The sequence below is a fragment of the Equus przewalskii genome, chromosome 26, assembly GCF_037783145.1.
Source record: "Equus przewalskii isolate Varuska chromosome 26, EquPr2, whole genome shotgun sequence".
NCBI classification, from domain to species: Eukaryota; Metazoa; Chordata; class Mammalia; order Perissodactyla; family Equidae; genus Equus; species Equus przewalskii.
In genome coordinates, this window is record NC_091856.1 from 33,202,762 (window position 1) to 33,223,301 (window position 20,540).

Here is a 20,540-nt window from a genome sequence, read left to right on the forward strand (position 1 = left end):
GACAATATGACCCTCCATTAAAATCCAACTCCTTGGCACCACAGGGCTTGGGAAGATCAATCATGGAGGCAATCTTGTTAATCCAAAGATGGGCACCCCTATTTGGACCTGCCTCTACCAAGATGTGTGTTGAAGTCCCTAAGCCTTGTTTCTTTTCTGGGGGTTTTGTTTGCTCGTTTGTAAGATCCGCCTGAAAGGCTCAGCTTTGTTTCAGCACCAAGATTGCTTTCCTTCCTTTGAAATATCTATACCTAGCTACTACTTCTAAAAAGAAGTTACTTAAGCATTCCAAGAAGCCATCTTGCAGTACGGTTTTGACTCAGCAGGTACGGAAGCAATGATGGTCCACTGGTATTTCCTGTTTCCCCAGAGTCCCAGAGCTCGTGAAGGAATGTGTAAGACGACACCACGCTGGCTTTCCAGTGGGAGCGTCCTTCCTGAACGGTGTCGCCAGGCAACCCCAGGTGTGATCGTGAGCCCGTCCGCGTGCAAACTGGTTACGGTGCAAGAACTCGGCCCGGGACTCCCTGCCAACGTGGGGCACTGACATTTCGTGGTGCTCTCCCTTGCCCTCGAGCCTCCCTCCGGTTCCTCACGGTGCCACTTCAAAGAGCTCAGTCCCAATATCCAAACCAATGGCCATTCTGGAAGGGCTGCCAGGGTCAGACTTCCAGAAAGCCAGGACTGCTCGGGTGCCGTCTGGGCAAAGCCACGTCACTCTTCTCTGGGTTTCCAAACGGCCCACGGCCGGATAGCTCGGGTCGCATCCGAGACTCCAGGGCCTGTCACGACATCATCGACGGCCGTGGACCACACTGCGTCTGGGAACGGCGGGGTCGCGACCTGTCCCTCCCGACCCGACAGCGACCTCCCGCACTGGGCCCGCCCCCGTGCCCGAGGCCCCACCCACCACTTCCGGCCGGACAGTGGTCACGTGCCCTGACCCCGCCCCGCAGACGCGGCTCCTCTGGCGTCCAGCGCCCTGACTTCCCTTCCGCCGGAAGTGGGGCGGCTTTCCCTTTCCGGCTACGGGTCCCCAAGCGGAGCGGGAGGCCGGGCGGGGGAGCCGAGCGGCGGCGGCGGCGGCGGGGGCGGTAATGGCGGAGCTGGTGCAGGGGCAGAGCGCTCCGGTGGGGATGAAGGCCGAGGGCTTCGTGGACGCCCTGCACCGGGTCCGGCAGGTACGGGCGCGGCCGGCTGGCGGGAGCCCGGGAGCCCGAGGCGGGGCCCGGCCGGGCCCGAGGCGGAGGAGGGGTCGGGCCTGGGGGCGGGAGGCAGCCTGGGCTGACGCCTCGGCCGGCATCGGCCGTTCCTTGGGGTTCCTGCAGCCAGGAGGAGCCTCGAGATGCGGCGCCAGCGCGAGGCCCAGGCCCAGCCTGTCGGGCGGGTCTTCCAGGTGCCTGCAGCCGCTGAGAAAGGGTTTGCCCGGGACGCCTGGTCCCATCGCGCCCCGCGCCCGGGCTGGACCCGCGGCGCGGCCAGCGTGGGGTTGTGAGGTTTGAGAGGGGAGGGGGCTGGAGAGCTCACGGTGAGGACCCGGGTGTAGACAGGAGGCAGCAGACTGAGGCTCGGTAGCTTCTTAAAACTTGGAAAACATCCTCTTTGGACTTTCTGTATTTCGAGGGTGCAACGGAAAGAATTCGAGGGTGCTCTTTGGAGAGGAGAGGGAGGGAGATGTGAAATAAGTGTGGGTGGTCCGCAAGACGTAGAAATTCCTTATGGGCAATGGGTTTTCCTCTCTCGGGGAGAATGTGATATGCACTCACTCCAGCAGTGACACTTTACCATCCCACAGTGTCGTGCACTTTTTTCAGAGTTAAATAAACTGATTTTAAAGAGAGTGCAAGCTTCCCTGAAGAATGAATACGGGACCCGCCAGAAATACTCTTTGGCTTCTGGCGTAGTGCTTAGAATAGAAGGTGTCCTTGAATTGTGTATAAAACTTACTGACAAGTTAGCTCTGACACTTGAACAACTTCTGCCGAGTGTCTTATACTCTTCCTCTCTTCCTATTTATTTGTTAGTGTACTAACTGAAACTTTAAAGGTTGGGCTATAACTAATTACTGCTTGATTCCTAACAGAAAGCCACAGGACTCATTGTGTTAGAAGAAGGTCTCCACTCGGTCGCTTGAAGATACGGTCTTTACATCTCTTTCCAGTATTCCAGGGGAGGGAACCCTACCTGTTTCCCAGTTACTGGCTTTTCATTTTAATACTGACGCTCCTGTAGACATTATGTTGGATCCCAGAACTTTCCAAACCTATGGTTCCACCTAAAATTTTGTCTGATGACTTGTTACTTACTGCCTAGGCGCCAACCAATACAGTAGTGAGTATCCACCTTTACTTAGACTTCAGAGCCAACCAGTGGCTGTAATGGATGAACACGCCGTCCAGCTCCCCTTCCATCACTCTGCCTGCCGGCGTGTTACACTGCTCTCCTCTACAGCACAGGGTCCTGAACCGTGTTTCTCACTGGCTACTAATATGTAATGGCTTTCGCCCTGTGCTGATGTGTGACAGTCACCTTGTTGGCCTTCTGTGTCCAGGAAGAATTAGAGTCACTACCCTAAAGAGCTCAGATCCTCAGTTTGCAGAAGGCCTGTAGTTGAACATAACATGAATTTTGAACCGTTGAAAAGACTTTCTGCTTCTCTTGAGCCAGTGGTTGAACTGGTATTCTTGGACAACCTGCTCAAGAGGGAGGGAGACCCTCTGTTAAATGCTGACCTAATGTGGATTGTTGAAGCAGTGATGTTTACTACTAGCAGAGAGAACTTCACTGGAAGTGTTCCCAGCTCTGAAATGCACCATTGACTGGAGCAGTAATAAGCCCAATGGAGACAGTGCTGTAAGTGTATTACTTCTGAATATTAACAACTAGAGGTTGATGCTATCTCCAAGGATTTGATGACCTTGAAAAACTAAAGAAAAAAAACAGGTTTGTGGGTAATTTTAGGGTTATTTATAGATTTGCGTTGGGCAAGAATGGGGTGTTAGAAATCTAAAATACTGTATGCTTATAGTAAAGCTCACCTCAAAGGATCTCCTATTATTTGGGAATCTGGGTGGTATAATGCTTCTGCTTCTCCGCTGTATACACGGCATGTAGCAGAAGTGTGATTTTCTCCCTGGTAACTGGAAATAAAAGATGGGGTATTTTTTTATTTGAATGATAGCAAAGCTTTCCCCCTCTTGCATGTCCTCATAAACAGTGTGTAAGGCCCTCGTAAGTTTGTTAGAGAGCAGTAAACCGCCTGGTGCTCAGTTTATCTAGAAGATCACAAGAGTCGGAGTTGACCCTGTAGTTTCTACTAAGTCTGGTATGTGGAGCCCAGCACCTAACCCACTGAGCTTCCCTCCTGGCATCTTAAAGCCTCCTGGGATATCCCTGGGACTCTTTCCAACCAAGGGAGCCCGTTGTTGCTCTTAGTTCACTCTGAGAATGGAATTCTTAGATAGAAAGAAAGTCCTTGAAGATACATAAAATTTAAAATTTTCCCCAGTGGTGTGAAGTGTAGTTAGTTAATGGTGTTTGGGACAAGCGGATGATGTAGTCATTCTGTGGGGAAGGACACAGTAGAAACGTGATCTGATGCAGTCCCATGGATGACGATGTAAAACTGCTGGGTGTTGAAAAAACATCATGTCCACTTCTCCCGGGTCATCGGCCGGTTGGCGAAAAGGAAAGATTTCTTCAGCTGGTGGTTTAGAGAGGGCAGGGTCCTGATGAGGTGGGGATGTGGACTCAGAGTCAGAGTAGGTCGTCCAACAGGATGACCGTGGCCACGCTGCGCCTCTGCCTGGACTGTCTCTAGGGTACAAGGGGACTTCCTGGAGATTGTGAATGAGTAGATACAAGTCTATTTTGTTTTTCTAAAAATATAAAAATGTTCCCAGAAGCCCCACTGCTGCTGGTTGTAGTTGGGTCTGTCATCAAGTGCACGCATTTGCGTGTTAACAGGATAGTGTGACTCCACAGCACATTGGAGATCCCCAGCGGCCTTCCACAGCTGGACGAACTGTCCACCAGTCATCACCCAAATAGAAGTTCTCTTGTCACACCGCTAATGCTTTTTAGGACTTTAAGCTCCTATTTTGATCTAGACCCAGTTGACGCCTCTGCATTGTCTAACTCCGGAGTATTCTATTCACATGAATGCAGTGTAATTGGTGTCTCATGGAATTGGGCATCGGGGTGATTCTGCACCCAAATGATTGTGACCGTTGTAGAATTAGTCGAAAGTAACCTTTTAACAGATTTTTAGGCCTAGAACCTATTCTTTACCAGCACTTTATTTGGGGGGAAATTTTGATTGGTGTGGGACCTCAAAAGTTCACAGTCTCCAGAAGATGCCTCCCAGTGCTACTGTTTGACACTTGGAGCCTGAGCAGTAAGTGATTTGGCACGTGTGCTGTAGACAAGCACTAAACTTCCTTTAAGAGAGTGTGCATCCACCGTTAAGAGAACCAGCCTGTGTCCATTGGCTCTTGGGTACTCCTTGAGAGATACTGCCTTTGCTCGCTTAATATGTGATATTTCTGACACGAGGCAAAATCAAGTGTGCTGAATGCTCCTTCTGTTTAGATTGTACTCCACTGAGACTGTCATACTTGCCCAATGGTTGAGTAGCTCAAGTCATCATTTCACCAGGGACTAACTCCTGCGTGTCCATTCATTGTAGCTTTCTCAAACACCTGAACACCAGTGTCTGCAGGAACCCATGGGCTGCTCCTGTGTCTTGATGGGACCTAGTAGAGGACCCTGCAAAGAGCGAGTCCTCGTTAAAGGGTTTTGGTGATGTGACAGCCCATTGGAGCCGCACGTTGATGGAAACACTGACCTTCGTGTTTGGTATGGAAAAGTAGATAGTAAGTGAACAGTGTATTCCACTGTAGGCCTCTAAGGCCTTTCTCATGTTCGCTTGAGACGTCTTTATCTCTCTTTTAAAATCTGGTATCCCATGTGTGTCATCAAACTGGTTTCTTCTGAAGTCCCAGTTATTTTGTAGATACAATTTGCCTAGACCAGAGTTCTCAAGTTGGCGGCCCGGAAGCTGGAGAAGGCTCACAGTGGGCCTGTGGGCATCTTTTATTTGACCCACGCAGTGCCAGTGCTTAGAGACTAGAACGATTTCACATGAAAATGGAGATTTCTAGCTTCTCTAGAAGTGCTCTGGCCACGCTGCTCCCACATGCCACGTGGCAGCATTGGCAGCAGCTGAGGGGGCGCTGCCCCTTGTCACGGGGCATTGACTCCCTGGGGTGCCTTCTTTCCCACCGTTTTGCCCCGCCCATTGGGATGCCTAGTCAACAGCTTTTTTCTGATCCTTTTCCACGTTGTGAGTCTTTCGTCTTTGGGTTTTATTTGAAATTTCTAATGGGAGAACTCTGGATGGAGAGTTAGGAGATCTGGCGTCTCCTGCGAGTAGCTGCATGACCTGGGGCTAGGCTGGCCTTCTCCAGAATTTGATCTACAGGCTGTTAATAGATCTTGCATGGAAAAGGGCTCATGGGCAAATCAGTTTGCGGAATACAGGGTTAATCAAGATGAATCAGCTTTACTGCAGGACTTCTCAGAGCCCTTAATATGTTTCCATGTATTAACTCCTTCAAGGGTTTGGGATATACATTGTAAGTATCCTGAAGTTATGGCACTTCATACCCTGTTTTCATAAAACCAAATCACGTTCTGTAGATCAAACTGCAGGAAATGTTGAGCTAGATAATCTCCATGGTCACTTCAAGCCCACAGACAGACAGAGCTTCCGTCTAGCTGGACTTGAAAAAAAAGTGATGAGTTTTTGTTCTTTTGCTTTCTAATATGTTATATTGGGTGTCTATTCATACTCCCCTTTCTGCAGCTTTTCTGTGCAATCCTTTTACTCTTAGGAATCATCCGTCTTGAAAATGTTTTGCTTTTGGAGTTTTGTTGTAAAAACACTTGAGAAAGAATAGCCACTGCTTCTTTTGGAGGCGTGAACTACACTTTTATCCTCACTCCAGAGGGTGACAAATCACTTGCAAGACTGAGGAGTATTCCTGGAGGTGGTGACGTGATTCAGATTACCTGCTGTTGTTTGAGGCTCTGCTGAGTCCAAGGCCTCGTGCTGGATGCTGGGCGGGGGCAAAGATAGATAAGTTTGCAGCTGGCTTTATCTTATTGTGGAATTAGGCCTCACAACAACATGGTGAAATAGGCGGGACAAGGATTCTAATTCTCATTTTGTATTTGAAGATAATGAGCCGAAGGGAGATAAAGCAGTTTTCTCAGAGGCATGCAAACAGTTAATAGGTGCAGTAGTTCCTGGACCCATGTCTTCTGCGTTCTAAGAAGGACTTGGTTCCTTCACAAAGGTCGTTGGGGAGTTGTCCATTTCAGCGAGACATCCGCAGCAGAATCTTTGAACGAAGCTTCGAAGGGATGCTGGTGGAATTAGATGGGATGTAGGGGAGAAGACGAATGGACACCCATCTTTTAGGGCTTCCCTACAGGGGAGGGTCCCAGCTGGAGCAGTATTTCAGCTTAGAGGCTCAGCGGTTCCTCCTGGCATTTTGCCTCCAGAGGCACTTGTTTATATCCGCTTGAAATTTAGCAAACGTTTACTGAGTACTTTCTGTGTGCCAGGCACTGTGCTGGGCCTCGGAGAGGTTGTTCTTTAACTTTTTTGGAACATGGACCCTTTTGAGACTCTTGGAAACTTCGAACCTCTCCTCAGAAATATTTGAATAGTTTTGTATGTAATTTCAGAAGGTTCATGAATTCTCTAAACCTAAACCCTGGAGCTCCCAGTTAAGGAGCCTTTCTCCCAGGGGTGCCCAGATGCTAGAGACAGGCCCACCATCCACTCTTCAAAGAGCGCCCTCTACTAGGGGGCAGCATAACCAATAACCTCCTCAGTGAGGCTACAGTACTCAGAGGTAGTTTATAATGTGCTTTGCAAACACAGATGTGGGAGTATTTAATTCTCCCCACATGTGGGTGACATGAAGTTGTCAGGAAGAAGCTACTAAAAAGAGCTGATATCTTATTCGATTGGCATATAGAATTCCTTGTTTTGGTTAATGCCAGTAACTAGGGCCGCATCAGCTGGGGCCCCAGTTCTGATGACAACAATAGCTACCATTCACTGGACCTGTATTGTGCTGGATGCCAGGCAAGGGCGCTCATATATGTTCCCTCATTTGATGCTCACAAAATCCCCAGGGGTGGTGGAGCGAAGTGGTTATTAAGACTTTGGATTCAGGGGGCCTGCCCAGTGGCGCAGCAGTTAAGTGCACACATTCCGCTTCAGAGGCCCGGGGTTCACCGGTTTGGCTCCTGGGTGTGGACATGGCACCGCTTGGCAAGCCATGCTGTGGTAGGCGTCCCACACATAAAGGAGAGGAAGATGGGCACGGATGTTAGCTCAGGGCCAGTCTTCCTCAGCAAAAAGAGGAGGATTGGTGGCAGATGTTAGCTCAGGGCTAATCTTCCTAAAAAAAAAAAAAAGGGCTTTGGATTCAGACTATATGAGTTCAAGTTCTGGTTCTACCACTTGCTTAGTGACTTTGGACAAGTTGTCTAACTTTAAGCCTCAATTTCCTCCTCAACTGGAGATCATTGATGGTAGTCATAGTTGTTTGTTTTTAATAGCTGATATTAGCAGTTAGGTTACCCTTGGGAGATGGGGGTGGGCTGTGACTGAAAGGGCATGAGGCCGTCTTCTGGGGTGCTGGCAGTGTTCTGTTTCTTGATCTGGATGCTAGTTACATGGCATTTTAGTATGTAAAAATGTAACAAGCTATAAACTCAGTTATGTACCTTTCTGTATTGTTATTCAATAAAAGGTTAAAATAGTCAACGTTTCTTGTTCCTTACCATGTGCCTGGCATTGTTCTGGCTGCTTTACATTGTTATCTTGTTATCCCCATGGCTTCAGTTCCAGGCAGACCAGCTCCAAATCCCCCGGTAATGAGATTAGTAGCTACTCCTTTCTGAGGTCGCTGTGCAGATTGAATGAGGGCACCGGCGGGCACTTGGTAAGGGTACAGGAAGTTTGATATCCTACTGGCTTCAGTGTAGCCAGCTAGGTCGTGGAGTGCAGAACTGGGACTCGCCCCTGTGCATCAGGACTCCAGCCCCTGCCTGCTGGGACTTGTGCTTAGCTGCTCGACTGCTCTGGCCACATCCTGTTTCTTCCTGCTGTGAGGAGCAGAGACTTCCAGTCCAGCCGTGCGTTCTCCGGGGCCCAAGCAGGGCCCCTCGGGGTGACTGTAGAGCAGAGGTTCTGGGGAAGCAGGTTAGGTTCCTGGTCCCTGGGTGCTGCTGTGAACTTTCACCTCTGCTTGCTGGATCTGTGAAAATGGACAGTGTGTGGATGACTTGCTGGCATTCAGACGGCTTTGCCTGTTAAACTTTAGTATAATTAGTGTTAAGTTGTGGGGATAGTCAGAGCTTACTGTTTGGATTTATAAGGTAAACTCCTTTGATTATGAAACCTTTTGTCAGAATTGTAGTCCTAAAAATGTTCACCAGGAATAATTAATTGCTGTGTTTCCTGACATTAGTGATTTGTGACCACCTTTTTGATTTTTACCATGTCACTGAAGCCTTAATGTTCTATTTGCTTAATATTTTAAAATCATTCTTAAATTTAGATTTATCTAGATATTTTTAAAAAGGAAAGTAAATCACTATCGTAAGTGAAAAAGTTTTGCCATACACAGGAGGTAACTATAAGAAATATGTGTGTGTGTGTGTACACATGTTTCAAACTGTCCACCCTCACGCCTCCTGAATCACCTTGCGTACTGCTCTTTGGCTGTGTGCGTGCCCACGTTTTATACGTCAGTACACCAGGGAGCAAGCCATTGAGGTTTGGCCCAGGGTCACACACTGAAAGCCAGCTGGAAAACCCAGACCCTTGGCTGACTCCTGGTCCGGTGCTCCCTCCCTCTGCGCTTCCGGTAACTACTGGCAGTGGACGGTAAATGTCCGCGATGTTGATTTGTGTGTCACCTCTTACTTTGCTTCAAATAGCCAAAGAAGTGCGATAACCCATTCTGTTCCCCATCTCCCCCCAAAAAGAGGGCAAAAGTGACTCAAGTGGTAGAAAATCAGTAGCAGAGTCCCCTCAAGGTCATGCTTTCAGATGAGGACTGGAGTGGCCTTGGTTGTGCTGGAATATCCTGGCCTCATGACTCCCGTTTTCTGACCTACGCCATGATTGACTGAATGTACCTCACCTCCCTTGAGCAGCTGCTGTTCAGAACCATCAGTTACAATGCAAAGGCTTGCTGGGGCTGTGTGTACTGGAAATCGTTGGGTGTGAAGTCCTTGAGAAGTGGAATCTGTTGGAGAAAGTGTTAGGTGGAGGAGAGGGAGGGAACCTAGTGCTGTGGTTAGTAGCATAGACTTCAGGCAGGCAGGCTGGGCGGAAATACTGTTTCTGCCACCTAGAAGACGTGTGGCAGGTCACAGCTTCTCTGAGTCTCACTTTTCCTTGTCTTAAAATGGAAATAATAATAGCAACTTAGAGAATCATCATGAGGAATAAATGAGATAGCATCTTTAAAATGCTCTTAACAGAGTGCCTAGCACATAGTAAGCACTTGTTAAATTTTAACTCATTATTTTAGTAGACTTTTTTTTTTTTGCAGATTAGTCCTGAGCTAACGTCTGTACCAGTCCTTCTGCACTTTCTATGTGGGTCACTGCCACAGCGTGGCTGACAGGTGGTGTAGGTCTGCACCTAGGATCCAAACTCACGAACCCAGGCTACTGAAGTGGAGCGCACTGAACTTACCCACTATGCCACGGGGCCAGCCCCTTTAGTAGACATTTAAAATCTGGGCCCACCCTGTGGCCGAGTTTTTAAGTTTGTGCACTCTGCTTTGGTGGCCCAGGGTTCACCAGTTCGGATCCTGGGTGTGGACCTATGCACCGCTTATCAAACCATGCTAAGGTGGCATCCCACACAGAACTAGAAGGACCCACGACTAGGATGTACAACTATGTACTGGGGGCTTTGGGGAGGAAAAGAAAAAAAGAGGAAGATTGCAACATGTTAGCTCAGGGCCAGTCTTTCTAAAAGGAAAGCACTTGACCAGATCCTGCCCTGTTGTAACTGAGGGAACAGCTACCGTTAAAATAAGCAAATTAATAAAATCACTTCTTGGAACAAGGTTGCATTTGTATGAATAAGGAAATACATTGTTTCTTTACAGTATATCATAATATGATGTATAATGTAACATCAATGTAAATTATGATATAGTTGTATTTTACAGTGTCACACTCATATCTAACATTTGTTTAGCCAGGGTTCAAATGCAGCCTGTTGACTTCAGAGCTACGCCTCCTAACCATTGTTCTATACTGCTTCTCTCTTAGTGGAAATTTCCCAAGTTATCGATAACTGAAGCAAACGTGTCTGAAGAACAAGTCTGAGAGCCTCAGTCGCATTTGAGAAGGATTCTCATTGATGTAGTCGAAATTAGGAAGAGGGAACTGTTGTAACTCTTGGCATACCAGCTTGGGGGAAAAAATGACATTCCAGCAACTTATGAAGCATATTTATAAATTATAAGGAAGGCCAAGGACTCAGGAATAACCTCTTAGCTACTTTGGAAGGAAGGGGAAAGATCTGGAAGCCAAGAGGCCTTGTCAGGAGGGAGCAGGGCGAGTGCCTGATGTGGAGAGCTTCGGTGTGGGGTGTGTCTTCTAGAGTGATTTGGCATGCACGCTGTTGGGGGAATCCACTGATAATCATTAGCCCCTGTACCCCATTCTTTGTGTTTTGGGGTCATCTTCACTGTCTACTGGGAATGTTTTGGACTGTCTTTAAAAAACTAGCACATAGTAAGCACTCGTTAAATTTTAACTCATGATTTTAGTAGGCTTTTTTTGTTGTTGAGGAAGATTAGCCCTGAGCTAATCTTGAAATCTTGATCAGTAGTCTTGAAAACCCCCACATCAGCCATTTACTGCTCAGTTTATTGTGGCAGATGGAAGGGTCTCCATGGGGCACAAGTCACTGCAGCGTTCTCACCTTTAAATTCACCTGCCTTACCAGCTGATTATTTAAACGTAACTTTTGTACCTCAAGTAAGTAGTCAACCTCCATAAGCTTATCCAAAACAAATATGGAGAACAAGATTGCAAGTCGGTGGTAGAATGCTGTTAGGCAAGATTTATATAGTATTTTGTTCTAGAGCAAATGGCCACTTGCCCTGAGACTTAGGAGGTGAGGTTTCCATCCCCAGTCTGTCTGCATATTTTAATTACTACTAAAAGTACTGTTTTTAAACAAGCACCTATCCAGGCTGCCGTCATCTCTGGCCTGGACAGGGATCAGCAAACGTTTTCTTTAAAGGTCCAGGTAATAAATGATATATGTATTCTTTGCATACCCTGTGGTCTGTGCAACTCCTCAACCAAGACAAGTGCATGTGGCTGTTTTCTAATAAAACCTTATTTACAAAAGCAGGTGGTTCCGCAGCCGTAGTTTGCTGACCCCTGGCCTGGAATATCTCCTAAATGGGCTTCCAATTCTTGTCCTCTTAGAATCTATTTTCTTTGTCAAGGGGATCTTTTAAAAACAAATCAGCATGTTACTCCCCTTACTAAGACTTGCAGTAGCTTCCCCTCGCCCTTCCTGTAAGATCCAGCCCTTGCCGTGACCTCTAAGGCCCTGTGTGAACTGGCTCTCGCTTACCTCTTGGAACACATCTAGTTCCTTCTACTCTAGGGACATAACTTCTGTCTTCCAGGCTCATACCTACCAAGGTTGCTGCTGCCTCAGGGCCTTTGGGCAGGTTGTTCCCTCTGCCTGGAATGCTCTTCATCAGATTTTTGTATAGCCAGCTGCTGCTCCTCGTTTAGGTTTCAGATCACATGTTGCCTCACAGTGGCCTTCCCTGATCCCCCGTTTAAAGTGCCCTCCTAAGCACTCGGTTTCATCTTCTCTTGTTGGCATCGTGCATGTCACCAGCTGAAAAGATCAGTTGATTGACGAACTTGTTTACCTGTGACTCCCCACCCCAGAGAGTGGGGACCTGGTTGTTCTTGGTGACTGCAGGAACCCCAGTGCCTGGAACAGAGCCCAGCATGCAGTAGGCCCTCAGCGTTTGTCAGTGAATTGTCTTGTGTTACAGCCCTGCTACCTGTGAAGGGCTTTCTAGTATACAGAGCTCCTTTGTGTTCAGAGTCCATTATCTTTTCAAAAACTACGAAGCACATGGTATCATACCCAGAGGATCTTACGCAGAGAGGAGAGAGTTGCCCACCATCACAGAACTAATAAACAGAAGGGACGAGACCTGATCCCAGGATGCCTGACGCCTAAATCCTGCCTTGGGTTTTCAGTATCATGATCATCTTTCATTGGTTGATTGTTTAAGGTAATTTATCTTTATGTTGGTTCCAGAAGGTCTCAGACTTCTGGGCACATTTGGACAAACTCAGAGAACTACCATTATAGCCTTTGCTCTGTGGGACAGCTGTGCTAGCTGCCCCCATTCAGCCCTGCTGGTTGAGCTTCACTTGGGGACGAGCATCAAGGGCAGTCGCTGTAATATTCCTTTGGTTAAATGAAAGAGTTGATTTGTTATGAAGATCTCACTTAATTTGCTAATGAGAACAAAGTAAGTAAGTAAGTTGTACATAGCATTTGTTTCGGGGGGAAAAGTTTTGGGGGTTTTTTTAAAGATTTTATTTTTCCTTTTTTCTCCCCAAAGACCCCGGGTACATAGTTGTGTATTTTTAGTTGTGGATCCCTCTAGTTGTGCTATGTGGGACGCCGCCTCAGCATGGCTTGATGAGTGGTGCCACGTCCGCACCCAGGATCCAAACTGGCGAAACCCTGGGCTGCCAAAGCAGAGTGTGTGAACCAACCACTCGGCCACAGGGCCGGCCCCCCGGTGGAAAAAAATTTTGATAGTTGTGTTCTGTTCTTTAACTGATAATAAATATTACAAATTCTGAAATAGCTCTCAGAAATTATTTCACTTTCTCCGGTGCAGGAATCCTGCTGAAATAGTCTAGACAGATGGTCAGCCCCCACGCTGTTTGGACTTGCAGTGAAGAGCAGCTTCTTGTTTTCTATCTCTGTGGGTCACAGCGTCACTCTATAGCTGTCAGCGTTAGCAGGGTGGATGTGTTCCTGAAGAGTAAGAGCATCGAGCAGAGGTGGCCTTTGAAACATTGTTGGAGAATGTTTTTCTTAAGGGAATCCTGTGAGAAAACCTTTTGAACAAAGTTCTTCATATTGTTGGCTGGCTTTTTTCCTTAAAGTGCAGTATTCCTGTATATTAAGTGGTAACTTAAAATACTAATTTGCTTGTAGAAGACAAATTTTTGGAAGTGTTATTTCTAAAGAGACATTATTATTAAGACCAAAGGAAAACTCAGTTCCCAGTGGTTGTCCTTGCAGGACATTGCCTTGTGTTACCGTAGGTCTGGGGAGAAATAGCATGACAGCCCTTTAAAGAGGACTCTTGTCTTTCTCCCTCAGATAGAGCCATGATTTGTTACTGAGTATTTAAATCTGATTCTCTCTGTAGATTGCTGCTAAAATTGACTCAATTCCTCACTTGAATAATTCCACACCTCTAGTGGACCCCTCAGTGTATGGATATGGAGTACAAAAACGGCCTTTGGATGATGGAGGTAAGTGGCTGTGAGTGTCTGTGCCTTTCAGATGGTGGTAAACCTGCCGGTTAATTTGGCGTCTGTGTCAGCCGTCTTGTTAGCGGTGCTCTCCAGCGGCACTCGGAAGATCAGGAGTGGGTGAGGGGAAGTATTTAGGGTGCTTCTCCCCAGCAGTTCTCCAGCATTTGAGTTCACATTTGCCTTAATAATACAGGCATCTTTCCAGCTGGCCTGTAAGGTAAAGACTTGGCCGTTGAGCATCAGCTTGGAAACAGTTACACCAATTTAAGAGTTTTGCTTGATTTAGCCCTCCGTTATTGCAGTGAATATGTGGGAATTAAAGTGCCCGCTTTTCTCCAAAGTGGAGCTAAGATTTGCTGTGGGGCTCTGAGGAAGCCGTGGCCACATCTTGACCTTAAAGAATGGGAAGGGGATTGGTGACCGTTCTACCGTCTGTCTGCTGGGTTTCTTACCATTCCCATTTATGACAGGCACTTTCTAGAAGCATCCATTTTCCTTTCATTCGTTAATTTGTCTGGCATTTTGTTGGCTTGTTTATATATCCTATTCCATTCCTCGCAAAATTTGAGACCACTTAGAAGTGCCTATCATCAGCACCTTGGCAAAGAGTATCTGTCAGATGTGTTTCTGCACAGAACTTGGACTTCCTTTATCACATTGTCTCCTGCAAAGTATGATTATAAAAGGGATTCTGAAATACACTAGAATGTCCACGAATGTGCACATAGTAGGTGGGCCAGTGTCTTCTCTTTCTGTCGTCCTGTCAGTCTGTGTATGCACCTAACCACATATGTATGTACGTATTTCTCTGATTTATTATTATGAAAAAATCGAGGCATACAACAGTATATATTGTGTAATCTCCTTTTCCAAAAAAAGTGCATGTTTTTACGTATGTAGAAAAAAATGTAATTCAGCATGACTTATTTCTCTGGTATCTTTGGGGATGCTAAAAGAGGAGATCACCACTATTTTTTTTCTTTTTAAAGATTTTATTTTTTCCTTTTTCTCCCCAATGCCCCCCCGGTACATAGTTGTATATTCTTCGTTGTGGGTCCTTCTAGTTGTGGCATATGGGACGCTGCCTCAGCGTGGTCTGATGAGCAGTGCCATGTCCGCGCCCAGGATTCGAACCAACGAAACACTGGGCCACCTGCAGCGGAGCGCGCGAACTTAACCACTCGGCCACGGGGCCAGCCCCGAGATCACCACTATTTTTAAATGTGGGAACCTTTTTGGTATAATTGTATAGATTCACATTGTGAAGACTTTAAAGGGGCGTTACTCATTTGAATATAAAAGTTCTTGTCTGTTTAAAAAAACTGTTTATGTTTATGATCACGCACATAGAAAATCTACCCCAGAGCCACTGGAACTAAGGTGGCCACTTGACCTGCTGCTGCAAGATGGTACCCTGTGATCTTTTTATGTTTGACTGGTGTTGGTGAGTTCTTGGGCCCAATATGACTGGCTGCGTTCTCTGTTCTTGCCTGAGTGAAGAGCTGTCATGTGAAGTAGCCTTTTTACCTTTGCAGGGCAGTGACCCTTCAGTTCCTCTTATGGGAAATCCATATAAAAATAAGAAGAAGCTGTCTGGCTCTGCGCATGTCTTGTAATGGACAGTCTCTCTGGCCCACTGTTTCCAGAAATCAAGATCAGTACATTTCACGACTCCCAATGTTGGTTTCACCCACCACGAGGAGTTGAGGTGTGAAACTTGTGCACGCCATGACTAGGTATTCACTGTGTCCTTTGCGTAAGGAACACCTAAATATTTGCACACGAAGCCTCTGGCATTTTGCGCTTTGTCTCCCATTAATCCTTTGCACACTCATTTGAAAGTTACTGCTAAAAGGCTCTGAATTTATTGATAAAGAGACCTGCAGAGCTGGCAGATGTAGCTAGTAAGTCACCAGTAAGTTCAGAATCTCACTTGAAACTCTAGTTCATTATTATATTGTGTATTTTCATGTCTTTTGTGAGAACTATGATTCTTTTGCATGTCTGCCTTTGGGAGACTGAGTCCTTGTAATCAGATAATGGACATGGTTTTTGTTTTCCTCCTCCTAAATATTAAGCCTGCTTGTAGGGGAAAAGAACTGAGAGAGCGGCTTTCCGTGTCCTGCTAGGTCGTCCAAGTTTTGTAACAACAGACTATTTGAAGCACAAGCAATTCCCCGCCGGCCTTTGGGGCTCTGTATTACGGTCGGTTGCAGCTAATCCTCTCTTCTGTGAGCACCGTTTAAATAACAGAATTACGTAAATTGTCCGCTGGTCTGCACGTTGTCCTCCGCGGCAGAGGCTGAGGCTTGCTGTTGTGTCGGCGAGGACCTGGGCATCTGGGGCCTCACTCGTTGGTTGTCTTCTGCTGGGGATCAGGGCGCTGGGCCAGTTGTGTTCTCTTGAATAAATATGTGCGTCCACAGATCCTGTCAAGGAAAGTGATGTTCGTGTTTACCCGACAGCTTTCTGAGGGCCGCAGTCTTGCTGTTTGTGAGAGAAAGTTGAGAAAAGCAGACGAGCAGCGAACGGGAGGCCCGGCACCTTTTCCTCAGCAGTAAAGCTTTCCAAGGCTGTGCAGGCTTTTGTTTGTTTGCTTTGGCTTGGGGTTTTTTGACAGGTCACCAGATCACTTCTTTAGCAATGTGCACTTTCTAACTTTCCTGTGAAGCAGCTTCTTTAACCTTTGGGAGGTTAAAGTTCAGTCCCCTAGTTCTCCGAGGTGTTATTTGGGTTATTTAAAAGCACTTCAGTTTTTTTCTTTTAAGATTAGCACCTGAGCTAACATCTGTTTCCAGTCTTCTTTTTCTTCTTCTTCTCCCCAAAGCCCTCCAGTACATAGTTGTATATTCTAGTTGTACGTCCTGCTGGCTCTGCTGTGTGGGACACCTCCTCAGCATGGCATGATCGGTGCCATGTTCGCGCCCAGGATCCAAACCGGTGAAACCCTGGGCCACCGAAGCGGAGCTCGTGAACCCAACCACTCGGCCACAGGGCCGGCCCCAGCACTTCAATTTTTTTTTTTTTTTAAGATTTTATTTTTTCCTTTTTCTCCTCAAAGCCCCCGGTACATAGTTGTATATTCTTCGTTGTGGGTCCTTCTGGTTGTGGTATGTGGGACGCTGCCTCAGCGTGGTTTGATGAGCAGTGCCATGTCCGCGCCCAGGATTCGAACCAACGAAACACTGGGCCGCCTGCAGTGGAACGCGCGGACTTAACCACTCGGCCACGGGGCCAGCCCAAAATCAGAATTTTTTTGAAAGATTTTATTTTTCCTTTTTCTCCCAAAGCCCCCCGGTACATAGTTGTGTATTTTTAGTTGTGGGTCCTTCTAGTTGTGGTATGTGGGATGCTGCCTCAGCGTGGCCTGATGAGCGGTGCCATGTCCAAACCCAGGATTTGAACCTGTGAAACCGTGGGCTGCCAAAGTAGAGTGCGTTAACCTCTCGGCCACGGGGCCGGCTCAGCACTTCAATTTTTAAATCGGCTTTTAAGTGAACCAGAGAGAACCTGAATGTAAGGTTCGCTCAGGACGTTGCGATTTGCAAACAGGAATATGAATAGGAGGGTTAAAAAAAGTGCCAGGCACTAGAACAAGGGAGCAGGTTTGTTCCTGATAGAAAGGCCTGTGGGTTTTTTGTGTTGCAGGGCAGTTTTGAACAGTCAGGCAGACTGCTGGCTCATGAGACTGCTTGGAACTCAGCAAAAGGAGTTTAGGGCTCAGCTTTCAGAGCCAGCCTTGGTGCCCTGACCTGGGAAGAGCAGTCGGTCCACTGCCCTCCGCCTTCGGGTCAGGGAACTTTACCTGTCAGCATCTCAGTCTTGGCACCCACACCCTGTAAGGGTCTTTGAGGTGTACCCCACCAATTCGGGAGCTCCCTGCTGGTCTCGGGCTGACAGCTTTCCCATCCAGTATTTCATGCTACAGCTGGAGCCAATCTGACCAGTTCCATTCCTCTGTTCTGAGACCTGTGGCAGCTTCCGGGAAGCAGGGAGGTCTGGCTATTCTTGACCGGGCATCACCCACCTGCCCTCTGGCCTTGCTTCCCTGTCCTGCACCCTGTGGCAGTCTAGTCATCTGTTTTTCTCTTTGTTGTTCCAGAAGTACGTACCCATCCCGGCTCTTCACCTGGCTGACTCCTACAGCTCTGAGGTCTCAGAGTTGATAGAAACTTGTGCTCATCTTCATCCTTTGGCGTTCTTCAGTGCCTGCTGAGGTGCCACCCGGCCTCCTTATCTTCTGTGGTCCCCTTTTCTCCTTGCTCCCTCCGCTTTCCTCCTTTGTTCACAGAGCCACCTCACAGGGGAATCAAAGATCCCGTTCTGCTCTGAACATCTGAAGCGGTTCCTTTGTCCCTTCCTTAGGGCCCATGTCGTCTCCTGCTTTATTCTGCAGACAACCAGGGTGCCTGTGTCTCTCCTGCTGGAGTCTTGTGCCGTGATTGTAGCAGTGGTCTTTTTATTTCTCCACCTGCCTTATGTAGTGCGTGAATAAAGGCTTGACGTCTGAGTTCTCCCTCTTCATATCCTGCGATTAGCGTTTGGGAAACCTTGTGAAAAGTAAGCTCCAAATTTAAAGAATAGTAGTAGCTAAGTGGCTTAGCATAAATTTAAATTTAATCTAAATCAGGCGTTGTCAGGCTTTTTCTTAAAGGACCATACAGTAAATATTTTAGGCTTTCCAGCCGTATGGTCTCTGTCCAACCTACTCAGCTCTGTCATTGGAGCTCAAAAGCCGCCATCAACAGTATGTAAACAAATGAGCGTGGCCGTGTTCCAGTAACTTGGTATTTACAAAAACGGGAAGCTGGCCCTCAGGCATAGCTTGCCAGCCTCTGATCCTAAATCAGCCTTGTCAAATGATTAACTAACACTTTCTTAATCTTCAGTCGGCGGAGGGTACAGGGGGTCCCCCCCACCCCGATTCTCTTGAACAGATCTCCCTGTCTTGGGTTCCACCATCTGACTGCCTGAGAAAACAAGTGCTTTCTAAGGTTTGACGCAGAGGTGCTGGCGGTTGGGCAAGTCGTTCATCTCCTCATCGCTGTACGTTTCTAGGGGCCAGGAGAGCAGCCTCTCCAGTTTTCTGCCCTGGGAGAGTTTTACGTAATCACGCCCCCCCGAGCTTTTGTAGTTGAATCAAACAGGCCCCTCTCTCCCCACCCTCTGTGTAAAGGGTGGCACCCGAACCAGAATTTCAGGTGAGAAAAGGTCTGTTCTGCCATTACTGGGGGTAGAGGGCACACAAATGACTGAAAATATGCCTGCTTTTCTAGCGAAGGCTTACCTTTCGTGTTTATGTAGTACCTTTTTATATAGTACTGTGCTTTCTGATTTTTAATTTCTAATTTTAGAAATTTAGAAAATTAATTTTAATTTTCTAATTTCATCTTGATGATATTCTTGTGAAGGAAAAAGAATTCTTGAGTGTACGATCCAGTGAATTATGTACAGGAGACTGGAGTAGAATATTTTTATGGTTCTTTCCAGGTTTTGTTTCAGCATTTGTGGCATTGAGCAAAAAGAAAAGGGGGAAAGAAGGAGTGAGGAGGAAAGATTTTTTAAAAATTCCAGACTTTCAGAGAGAGAAGAGGGATGAGAGGTGCCCATGCCAGGTAGTGGCCAGGGTCAGGGTTCTTGCAACTGAATGGCCTGGGTGTTCAGACCATGCCTGTGGCTCACGCCACCTCAGGCAGGAGTGTGCGAGTACCAGAGTCTCTGCTTGGGAAAGAGAGGAAAATGAGTCTCAGAGATGCTGATCCTTTTCCCTGAGTGGAGGTTAGTGATGGGCGCCACGAGGATGAAAGGCCAAGGCTGAAACTCAGTTTAGAGGGGAGAGGTTTGCCTTCACCAACGAGGTGAAGTCAGCGAGGGGTGATAGCGGCACCCGTCAGGCTGGGGTGCGTGGAGACTCCCGGGGGGCATGGGCAGGTGTAAGGAAACCCCTTCCCACGCTTCCACCCTCTGCCCCTCTTCCTATGATGGGTCTCCAGGGACTGTGTCTCACTGGAGGCCTGTGCCCTTCTCCTTTCCTTGTCCCTTTCCCATTTCCCTGTGGTTTATGGTGGGCTGTCGCCTGAGCTGGCAGAGTCTTCAAGTGACCGAGAAGAGGTGAGTCAGGAATTCTGGGTGGGAATCCCAAGGTGACAAAGCGTGAGAGTCTTGGTGAGAAATGTTGAAGGGGCCGGGATCTGATTTCGATTTTATCCAGGTGAGAAGCCATGGCAGAGGTGCGTGCAGTCCCCTCCTCCCCTCCACCCACCCGTTTTAGGAGTTTAGGATTACGAGTCAGATGTGAGAGGCAGTCGTGTGGGTGCATATTAACACGTATGTGGGAGTTGGAAAAAGGAAGTGCAGGTTTTTTCCTGGCGAAGGATGATCCGACCGATTGATTTGACAGTTGGCTTAGCCACCTCGGTGAAATAGACGTTTTCCACAGAAAGGGGTGAGTTGCAGCCGCAGCAGCAGTGTTGCAACAGAGATATGACTAAGCTCATCACAGTACCTGTCGTATCCTTTGTAGCTGTCAACCTAGGGAAAGAATTCAGGTGTCGAATTAAAAGAAGATTCTTAGTTTTTTCAAAATTCTGTCAGAAAATATCTGACCCAAAGTGGCTCTCTACCCCAGCTGGTTGTGAGAGCCACCCAAGAAGCTTTTAAAACACATCGGATGGTACAGCCTCTCTAGAAAACTAAACATGCACTTACATTCTGCCCACAGCTACACTCCTGGGCATTGATCCCTGACAGAGAGAACCTGTGTTCACACAAAAACCTGTCCACCAGCAGCTTTATTTGCAATAGCTCAAAACTAAGAAGAGCCCAGATGTCCTTCAGCAGGTGGATGGTTAACAAACTGGGACATGCACACGATGGACTGTTAC

General features: G+C 47.4%; 1 protein-coding gene across 6 annotated transcripts in view; it reads left to right on the forward strand.

Moving 5' to 3' along the window:
* The first annotated feature begins 989 nt into the window (after positions 1–989).
* Positions 990–20,540, forward strand: part of FUBP3 (far upstream element binding protein 3) — a 50,987-nt gene continuing 31,436 nt past the window's right edge. For 3 of the 6 annotated variants that reach the window (XM_008541303.2, XM_008541305.2, XM_008541304.2), the window contains exons 1-2: positions 990–1,181; positions 13,548–13,653. In XM_008541303.2, the coding sequence (XP_008539525.1) occupies positions 1,098–1,181; positions 13,548–13,653 (190 nt within the window). In that variant the 5' untranslated portion in view covers positions 990–1,097. Of the gene's footprint in view, positions 1,182–2,083; positions 2,854–4,687; positions 4,858–13,547; positions 13,654–20,540 lie in introns of all 6 variants that reach the window. The other 3 variants (XM_070596297.1, XM_070596296.1, XM_070596295.1) reach the window with 3 other exon arrangements.